Source organism: Emericellopsis cladophorae (genome assembly GCF_022114955.1).
Source record: "Emericellopsis cladophorae strain MUM 19.33 chromosome Unknown NODE_60_length_125508_cov_113_851042, whole genome shotgun sequence".
Taxonomy (NCBI): domain Eukaryota; kingdom Fungi; phylum Ascomycota; class Sordariomycetes; order Hypocreales; family Bionectriaceae; genus Emericellopsis; species Emericellopsis cladophorae.
Genome location: NW_026250985.1, coordinates 35,264 through 45,532, shown reverse-complemented (window position 1 = coordinate 45,532; position 10,269 = coordinate 35,264). Strand labels below are relative to the sequence as shown.

The following is a 10,269-nucleotide window of genomic DNA, read 5'->3' as shown; positions in this document are numbered from 1 at the left end:
GATCACTCAGAACCTCGATTATATATATAGCTCCTTTAATATAGTGCCTCTAATGCTTAAAAGACTCGACGATAGCTATTATCTCTTGATCGGGAGTACTATAATTTAATTCTAGACCCCGGAATCCTCGGGACCAAAAGGCAATTAGATACTACTTTCCTTTAGTATCTTATTAGGAGAGGATCCCTGCTATAGCCTTCTTAGACGCGTCTATTTTAACCCGAAGTTTGTATATAGGGTTATAGTATTAAAGGAGAGGCGTTTTCTAAAAGGCGTCGATAAGAGTAAGAAACGTAATCGTTTCCTTACTCCCGAGATATACTTAACCGGGCTTCTTGCCGTCTTTGCTCCCTTTAAGTAAGGCTATTAATAGTTATACTATCCTAGAAAATCCGTAGATAAACCGGCGATAGAAATTATAGAACCCGATAAAGACTTAAACTTCTCGGTATATCGTGGGTTCCTTTTATGTTATAATTATCTCGACCCGCTTTAGGTCTATAGCGACTCCTTGGGTATTAACTAGGAATCCTAAAAAATCGACCTCTTCCTTATAGAAAGTATACTTCGATAGTTTAACGAAGAGCTTAACCTTCTGGAGCCTTTCGAGCACCTGTCGTAGGTACTGCGTGTGTTCTTCCTTGGTTTTAGAAAAGATTAAGATATTATCTAAGTATACTATATATATAGTGTCTAATAGAGATCTAAGTGTACTATAGATATACTCTTAGAATGTTATAGGCGTATTAGTAAGACCGAAAGGTATTACACGGTATTCGTAATAACCGTACCGCGTGCGGAATGCTGTTTTCTATTCGTCTCCTATTTTGATTCGGATGCGATAATACGTATCTTTAATATTAATCTTAGAAAAATACCGAGAACCCCCCACTCGATCTATAATCTCTATAATTAGTAGTAGCGGATATCGGTTCTTTATAGTGACTTTATTTAAGCCCCTATAGTCCACGTAAAGGCGTAGACTTCCGTCCTTCTTTGGTATAAAGAGGATTAGGGCGCTTGTAAGACTTTTCGAAGACTGAATAATACTGTCTGTAAGAGCTTTTTATAAGTATTCCTTTAGTTCTTGAAGCTCCCTAGGCGATAATAGGTATATTAGCCTAAACGGAGGTGATTCGCCTTTAATAAGGTTAATAATGTGATCTAAAGCTCGATATCGGGGGAGAATAGTCTTTTTATCGAGCGTGAATACGTCTAAAAAGTTATATAGCTTAATAGGGACTTGTTTAGCCTTTTGTGGTATAGAAGCTTTAGATTCTTATTCTTTTTCTCCTGGAAGAGGTAATATCTCTTCTACGGGGTAAACTACGTAAATTCGTGCGCCCTGGCGGCGATTCTTCTTTACTGTCCCTTATAGGATTATAGGGATTTGCTAAAAATCGTACTCGAACTATTACTATTTCCGGAGGCAATTAATATATATCCGCTCGTCTTCTAGTGCCGGTATTCTAAGGAGTATAGGGAATACTTGATCGGCGGCTCTTGGGCGTCGAATTCCTATGTAGTATCGTGTAAAGGTACGGGTTATTCCACGATCATCGGTGCTAGTAAGAGGTACGATCTAAACGCTATTATGTTCTAAACCCCGATATACTGTATTATATAATAGCGGGGATGTTAGTGGCGACGGTTGGAGTTTCTTCTCTCGTGCGTAGGCGGAACTGATGATATCGTAAGCGGTATTAGTATCGAGCTCAGCTCGCGTTTCCTTATCACGTTCCCTATAAAGCATGACCGTGGCCTATATACTTCGGGCCGTTCTTACTTATATGCCTGCCCTTCCGACCCGGGCTGGCCCCTCCTAGGTCGGCTGGCTTTTCCTAGCCTGCCTATCCTTAGCTTATTAGGACATGCGTTTGCGAGGTGCTCAGTACTCTGGCACTTAAAGCACTATAATGGCTTGCCCTTAATAACTGGGTTACTATTTTGGCGGGGTGGTTTAGTGGAACCACTTATACTTGGGGCCCGCGGACCCCCCGCGTCGGGTACGATTGGCCTCCGCCCCGTATTCCAGTTAGGCTTCTGCCGCTTTGCAGGCGGCGCGCGGGCGTTAGTCGTGGGCGCTGTAGGTCTCTTCCGCCTTTGTGCTGTAAATATGTCCTATACGCGTTCAGCGATAGCGATAATATCTTCGCGGACAGTAGGTAACTTGCTTCCCTGTATATAAATATAATTACGTAATTCAGGCTATAGCTTTATAAAGTAATAGAAAGCCCGGTCTACTTTAGGCTTCTATTCGAAGTGTTGCTCTAGCGAATTAAGGTAGATATAGAACTCTCGGGGGGATTGTGTATCTCGTTACTAGGTACTCTTAAGCTATGCTATTAATAATAGCTTGCGATTTACCGCGTCTTTTATAAGACTTAAAGTCCACTCCTCGAAGGCAGGCTAGTTTCCCTATAGCGCTTCCTTATCAGCTTCGGTTCGTTATTCTCCCACGTGCCTTTCCTAGCGGGTTCGACACGTCTGGTGTATTTTATCGAGAGCTTTTAGGATCTTATTTTTATCGGTGCTATACCGCGTCTTTGCTCCACGGAAAGCCCGTCGTAAATCCAGTAACTAGTTATCTCGGGCTTTAAAGGACGAAGAGAGAGTAAGTTATATAAAATTAGTAATCTTTACTTCCTTATCTAAAGCTTTGATATTTACTGCTCCTCTAAAGTGTCCCTGTGATTGTGGTATTATATGGGCTTGTCGGAGGCGTATTTGTTCTTATTTGAGCTTTATAATATCTTTTCGTAGCTGATTCTCCTCCTGGAGTCGCTCTTGCTATGCTCGGAGATCTTATAATCGACCCCCTGGACTTAAGTCTGGTATAGAAGATAATGCTGGAGTATTTGGTTGTACTTAGGAATCCGGGAAATATTCCGGATAATCCGGAACTTAGGCTTCTGCTTCTGTAGGTTTACTCTATAGATCCTGCTCTTATTCTTATACTGGTTCTTGTTATAACGGCGATTCGGGCCCGTTAGATATAGAATTTTCGGAAGCTTCGGGAGGGAGGAACTCTTAAGCGAGTTCCTCGCCTTCGCTATCTAAAGAGTTTGATATTCTCTCCCTAGGTAATCTTTATTAAGAAGTTTGAGAAATTATAATAATAGTAGGATAGATTAGGTAGGGAGAGAAGGTATAGGTAGTATATTCATAAAACTCAAACTTACTTCTCCCTCTATAGGTAGAAGTAAGTATATTATACCTAAAGCGCTCGGAAGATCCGGAGGTTAGGTGTAATACTAATGAATCGGGTACGTATTATTGATGCTGACATGGCGGTACGCCATAGCATCCGAGGCCTCCGTGATTCCTTGTGACTGCACCGCTGACTTCCTTCGGCCACGGTGTTACATATAGATACTATACTTCGCCTTTATATTATATATAAGCTTAAACCACGCGCGAATAAGCTCTAGATCTTCGTAAAGGGCTCTCTAAAAGTTATATACGCGATTAAAATATATCTTAAGTTCTAGTTATTACTTAACGAGCTTCTCGGCCTAATACTTACTAACGCGTCCTTTATCGCGTCCCGCGAGTAATAAATTAGCTATATCTTTAATACTAGCGTATCGGGGCGCGAATCCTCGCGTATCTAGGTCTAATATATATCGAATAACTACTTACTCTTTAGTAACTATTAATCGATAAGCTATATAATATAACTCGAGCTTTAATACTCGTTTGTTTATCCTATAGCGGAGCATAACTTCGGGTATTCTATAGATTACTATAGCTTTCTAATAGCTAAGTCTTTTATCTTACCGAATAGCTTTAATTACTAAGATAATCTAGCTTTTTTTATATAAGGTTGCTATTATTGGTTATAGAGGAATACTATATATAAGATAGAAATATACGACGCGTGGAAAAGTACGTCGGTTAGGGGTATATGTCGCTTAGGGGTGGACCACGTTACTTAGAATTCTATTTATAACAAAAATTGTAATATAACTTACTTATATAATAATAAAGATTACTTTTTTAATTAATTTCGTGAAAAGGTTACTATAAAGTGATATAGCGAACACTAGTGTAAATAAACTATAAAAGCCCTGGAGCTGGTTTACCTTATAGTGAAGTTACTTTTACTAATATTTAATTTCAAAATATAGAGAAAAAACCTATATAGCGGGCTAGGCTCTCTTGGAATATTAGACTACGAGATAATAACTAGACTTTGTAAGAAAGGCTACTATCCTACCTCTTAGTAAATGTTTTCTTTACCCTAAAGTAGAAAGCCGAGCCCGGAAGTATATATATTTTTCTTCCCGCAACTATCCAAGTGTAATAGATAGTACTAGTATTAAAACCCCACTTACTTAAACCTTTGTTTTAATTTTTATTGTTTCAAACCGAACTTAAGAAAGCTGTCTCTCTATGCTTGTTGTACCGAAAGGGCCGGTTATCATGACTCGTTAGCGGCGAACGCCTCATGACACATTTTCCCCACGGGGACCATACCCTTTCTTGGCTCCCCAAATTCCCCATCCTTCGTTACCAGAATTCTTAGTAGAAACCCTTCGGTAAAGCCGTCCCGACTAACGCGTCGTGGTCTGGACGCACGCGTATGGTTTTAGGTTTCCTACAGTTTGCTACCTTGTCCAGTCCTCCCTATGCTCGATAGCTCACCTTTTCCACATCTCCCCTCTTGATCCACCTTCCTCCCTTGTAACTCAAAATTCCTGAATTGGCAGGGCGTGTGTCTCTATAAATTATCCCCTTCCCCGTGTACATTCAAAATCTATGCTCTAAGAGGTCTTGCCGCCGCGACATCCTGCGTTGTTCCTCTCCGCTTACTATCTGTTACACCTGACCATCATCACGACGTACAAGCAATCAAGAACCACTTTCGCATTAGGAACTAACTAGCTTTCCTCGTCATGTCTGACAAGAACGAAGTGACCGTATTGCGAAACGAAACAATGGGCGCCCAGTCTGACAGCGACCGCGCCCATCGCGACGCTCTTGACCACGCACCTGGTGTCTCCGGCTTCGCTGCCGACGAAGAGACTCTTCCCATGAGCTACTTCTACAGTCCTGCATTTATTGGCACAGTTCTGGCGACTGGTCTCGGTCTGGCGGCTGCCGTGGGAGGCTTCGGCCTCGCAGCCCCAAATCTGGGTGTGATTAACTCGGACATTGGCCCCTCGGACAACCTTGCATGGGTGTCTCTTGTTTATACACTCACTCTTGCTGTTTGCCTTCTGCTTGTGGGCAGGTTGAGCGATCTGTTCGGGAGACGGGTAAGACACCCTGTCCAGGAAAATCCTGTGGATGATGTGGCACTGATCACGAGAACCTCACAGTACTTCTTCATCGGCGCTGCTGCCTTGGCCCTTGTTGGCTGTATCATCTGTGCCGTTGCAAAGAATGTCAACGGCTTGATTGGAGGTACCGCACTCATTGGCATTGCCGCCTCTGGGCAACAGTCGTTCTCCTTTATTACAGGAGAGCTGGTCCCTATGAAGGTGAGACTTAAGAACTATATCTCGCCCAGGTCAACTCTGGCTGGGCAGTCAAGCACCGCTAATTTGTTGCTTCTAGCACCGTTTCGCGATGAACGCGCTGATGTATGTCTTCTGCATCCCCTTTGCGGCTTTCGGCCCCGCTATCTCGAAATCGCTTGTGCTGCACACTGAGGCCGGTTGGCGATGGTGCTACTATATAATGATCATCATCAACTTTGTCTCTGGACTTCTCTTCACCCTATTCTATTTCCCACCCACTTTTGAACAGAAATTCACTGGACGCAGCAAGCTTCAACAGCTGAAGAAGGTTGACTATGTCGGCATCGTTCTGTTCGCCGCGGGTCTGTTCGTCTTCCTGCTTGGTCTCTCTTGGGGCGGTCAACAGTACCCATGGGCCTCTGCTGAGGTCATTGCAACCATGGTTATCGGCTTTTTGGCCCTGGTCGCCTTCGCTTGTTGGGAAACATTCGCAAAGCTGGATGAGCCTCTGCTGCCTATGCACCTCTTCAAAAACTTCAAGTGGGTAGTCGCATGCGTGCTGCTGGGTTTGGGAGCCAGCATCTATTATGCAATGGCCGTGATTTGGCCCCAGATGGTCACAGTACTGTACACCAACGACGGTGGCGCCAGCATGTACGCTGGCCTTCTCGCTTGCGCCCCCACAGCATGCATAAACGCAGGCCAGATCATCTCTGGTATTTTGGCTGCGCCTATTGGGAAGACAAAAATCCAGCTCATTGTCACCGTCATCATCGGCGGCGCGTTCCTTGGCGGTAAGTTGCCCCGAAGTCACACACTTCCTCTTCGCATGTCTAAGAAAAGGTTTAGCCGTTGCTGCTGTAGGTCCGAATGAAAAGGGCATGGCCACTACCTTCATCATTATTTCCTGTCTTGCCATCGGCTGGGTTGAAAGTGTAACACTCTCCCTAGCCGGCATCGAACTGCTTGACCAGTCAGAAATTGGAACAGCTGTTGGAGGTATGCAAATCGTATCCCGTCCTCAACCAAATCTGAAGCACTTGCTGACAAGTATCTTACTCATAGCTGCGGGATCCATCCGCTCCGCAATTTCCTCCCTCGGAAGTGCCGTCTATCTCTCCGTGTTAAGCAACCGCTTGAGCGAGACCATTCCGAATCGTGTTCCCCCGGCAGCCATCGACGCAGGGCTGCCGGCAGTCTCCATTCCCGGACTGCTGGATGGCTTCACCACGGGCGACTTCAGTGCAGTCGAGGGTCTTACAGATAGCATCTTGGCTGCCGCGTCTCGGGCATATCGATATACCAATGCCGAGGCGTACAGTACTGTCTTCTACACCTCCATCGCATTCACCGGCCTTGCCGTCGTTCTGAGCTTCTTCGCCCCTAATGTGGACGACAAGATGACTGGCCAAGTCGCAGTCACGCTCAACAAGGACAATAAGGTGATTAACGAGAAGGGAGTGACTCAGCACGAAGAGGTCTAGGCAACGCTGTTGTGTATCAGTCTCTTCCTCGTCTTCATAGCTTAATATAGAGACTTCTCATATGAGGAATAGTGATCATTTAAATTCTCAAAGAATGGGTTTGTGCAGAGTCGTGATGTCATGCGATCAGGTGGCCAGGCTCTCTTCACTCAATTCTACGCCAAGGGCATCTAGGGAAGTTTGGCAAAGCAGCATAAATGCAAAGTCAACTAGAGCGGTTGGAAGCACTGGTTCTCTAATTTGTTCTGAACGCCTCAGTCTAAAGCTTTGACTTCCCGAATGACTGAGGGTCCCCAAGTGTGAGGTGATCGTGGCCTAGGGTCACATGGATAGGTTGCTGGAGAAACCTGAGATCGTCTCCTACAATGATTCTAGGTCAGTAAAAGTTATTTTATTCTCTCTTGAATTAGTTTTGAGGAACATGATTACTGACCCTCGAGCTGCTTGCTGAGTTCTGGCTCCGTGATAGCATCCAACCAGTCCTGCAGATTGCGAACCCAAATCTCTGCGATGCCGTCGTAGTCGAGTACAGGGAGGCCAAAAACCTCTGCCTGTTTCCTGAGTTCAGGCATAATATGGTACTGTGTCATTCCTAGGGTCAATAAAATGTACGTATTGCGTGCTTAGCGCCAGGCAAAATCTGGGCAGACGGTCTTCGAAATGACCAGTAAGAAGGTGCATGGCTAATAACCCAAAATCTAGTGCTTTGACCTACCTGGTTGTATCTTACGACTTTTTGTTGGAAGTTTCGGTTGGCCACCGCAGGAGCAACATGGTTGTTCGCCCAGTAGGCATGGAAGAAGTCGTCTGAAACGTTTGGGAGTTTCTTCAGGTATAGTGTGATTTTCAACAGCTTTCCGTTTTGCGTCGGAGCGGGCCCGATCGGTTCTTTGGGGATAGATGACTTGGCCATTGTGACTGAAGCGTCGAAGGGCACTGTGGTTCTGGGGTGTGGTTCCTGAGTTGAGGCCAAAAGTCGCTGACAGGCTCCAATCTTCAATTGAGCGTGGTGAAGCAGTGACTAGGTCAGACATATGACTCCAGGTATATTCAGCCTTCTTAATGAAGCAGCGTGTCCAAAACGCGTCTCTAGAAGCTGGATCTACGTTTGAGATGCCTACGGCGGAGCACGTTCGCCGCGACAGTCACTTCAGGATCCGGCGTCCTGGAAAACAATTCGCGAGATACAATAAAGCTAATAAGGTCGCTAGTATTTATCCGACTTTACGCCTCCACATTCCCCGTCGACATGTGCGCGATGCGTTGGAGAATCCTCCCACCCATTTCAGGCTAACGAGTCATGACTTGGGCACGCAGACAGCCACTAGTTGACAACATTTCTGAATCTCTAACAAGAGTATCGGAATGCCTTCTGCGGGGCAGAATTAATTGCCGGTCTTCGGAAACACGATCCGATTGAGCATTATCCCGAAGCTAAATGTACTGGTCAGAGTGAGGGGTCCCGACTCGCAGGTGTGGACAGAGGCTGGCTGTTTACTTGGATGGCTCCGTCTTCTCACTGTCACAGCAGGACCAGGAGCGCCTGCCATCGTTGTCAAGTATTCTTACACCAGAATATCGTATCACAGACATGGCGAGCCAAACGCCAAAGAAACGCGCCGTTGACCTACTAACGGCGGACCAGTTGAGGCGGAAGCGTGAAGGCGATAAGACGGCACAGAGGCAGAGACGAGAGCGGATCCGGGTCCAGATCGAGTTGCTGCAGGACCAAGTCGCCGAGCTTCGATCCCGCAATCGCCTTCTTGAAGAACAATTGGCTAAGTCGATAGCTCCGCCCGCGGTCATCAATGACACAGCCTGCAAGCCAGGAGACACTACGAACTCCGTGCCACCGGCTCTGGTCACCGCGGAGCAGGTAGCCTTGTCTGGGGATAAGACCAGCACATCACCTGCATATGCCAGCGCTACCTCGGATTCAACGTTTTGGTCTGCTTCCGATTCTAACGGGACACTATTGACCGACCTCGACGATCCGACGCCTGCCGAGTCCGCAGACTGGGAAGAAGACCTTCGCTTAAGGCCCAGCATTTTCCAGGTGTTGAACGAGAATCCCCTTGGGTTTGGTACGTGAGATACACTCAGTTCGCGATATACGATCATACACCTTATGCTGGTTGCCAAAGCAGCAAACCATCTTCTGATCCTTTCTAACGAACCCTACCACAGGCTTCACAGTCTGGTCGGAACCTGACTTCATGAGCGACAACGGTCTTGGAGGCTTACCAGTGGAGTATGCTGCCACTGTCGAGTCTGCCTCGCAGAGAGGAAAGTTAAACGTTCCCTACAGCTTGGACAAACGCAAGAACAACGACAGTCAGAGAAGCGCTTATGGCGCCTTCGGCAACCTGAGAAACAGCGATTGCGCCTTAGGCACCGCGACAGCCCATCAGCAGCAACAGCCCCAACTCAGCAGCAGATTTGACAATTCATCAGCTCAAATCGAGCAAAAAATACCGAGCAACCAGGTTTGGGCGACTGTGCCGAAGCATACGGCACCCACGTGTCTCGTCGATCGCGTAGTGATTGAACTGATCCGCCAACGCAGACTGCACGACAATGCGCCCGAGTTTCAAGGACATCACTTCCCTTCAATCCATTCTCTGTTGAATCCTTGCCTCGAAGCACATAATGTCCGCTCTCCAGTCACGTCTAGCATTGTCAACAACATCATTCACGTCACGACGGTGCCGACCCTGCCCGAGCAGATCGCGATACTATACGTCATGTCCTCTGTGATACGATGGCAGATACAGCCTACAGAGGCGCACTACGACGCGATGCCCGCCTGGTTAAGGCCTTGCGCTGCCCAGCTCACTGTTCCACACGCGCCCTGGATCGATTTTATAGCGTGGCCTATGCTGCGAGAGCGGATATGTCGCTGGCCCAAGTTTCATGACCAACACCAACTCATTAGTTCAATATGCAACGAGAGCCTGTCTATAAATTGGCCGTATCGGTCAGAGGACATTGTCCTATACTTTACTAGCGAGGAGGCGGTCTTGAACCCGGTGTTTGACCACCATATCAAGAACATTACTAATTGGACAATTGGTCCAAAGATATTAGCTATGTGAGTGAACCTAGACATTTTTTCAATTCTCTGGTCAAGTCTCTGTGTATCTCTTCTTAAAGGTATTAACCTCGCTCTCTAGGTTCCCCGAGTGTAAAGGGGAGATTAATATTAAACAGCTATTTAGATAGGCTAAGGATTTACTATAAGTTTCTTATATTATTTTTTATATAAAACATAATTATAAGTAATATTAAATAGTTTCTTTATAATAAAAGGAAAAGATAAA

General features: G+C 45.9%; 2 protein-coding genes across 2 annotated transcripts; both read left to right on the top strand.

Moving 5' to 3' along the window:
- Positions 1-4,940: 4,940 nt before the first annotated feature.
- On the top strand, positions 4,941-6,949 carry J7T54_005849 (MFS general substrate transporter; the record flags this gene model as incomplete). Its single annotated transcript, XM_051509377.1, has 5 exons — positions 4,941-5,183; positions 5,325-5,486; positions 5,563-6,259; positions 6,330-6,464; positions 6,531-6,949. 5 exons carry the CDS (start codon positions 4,941-4,943, stop codon positions 6,947-6,949), a joined length of 1,656 nt encoding a protein of 551 aa, XP_051359602.1.
- A 1,591-nt stretch (positions 6,950-8,540) lies between these two features.
- On the top strand, positions 8,541-9,493 carry J7T54_005848 (uncharacterized protein; the record flags this gene model as incomplete). Its single annotated transcript, XM_051509376.1, has 3 exons — positions 8,541-9,033; positions 9,137-9,435; positions 9,491-9,493. 3 exons carry the CDS (start codon positions 8,541-8,543, stop codon positions 9,491-9,493), a joined length of 795 nt encoding a protein of 264 aa, XP_051359601.1.
- Between the last annotated feature and the right edge of the window lie 776 nt (positions 9,494-10,269).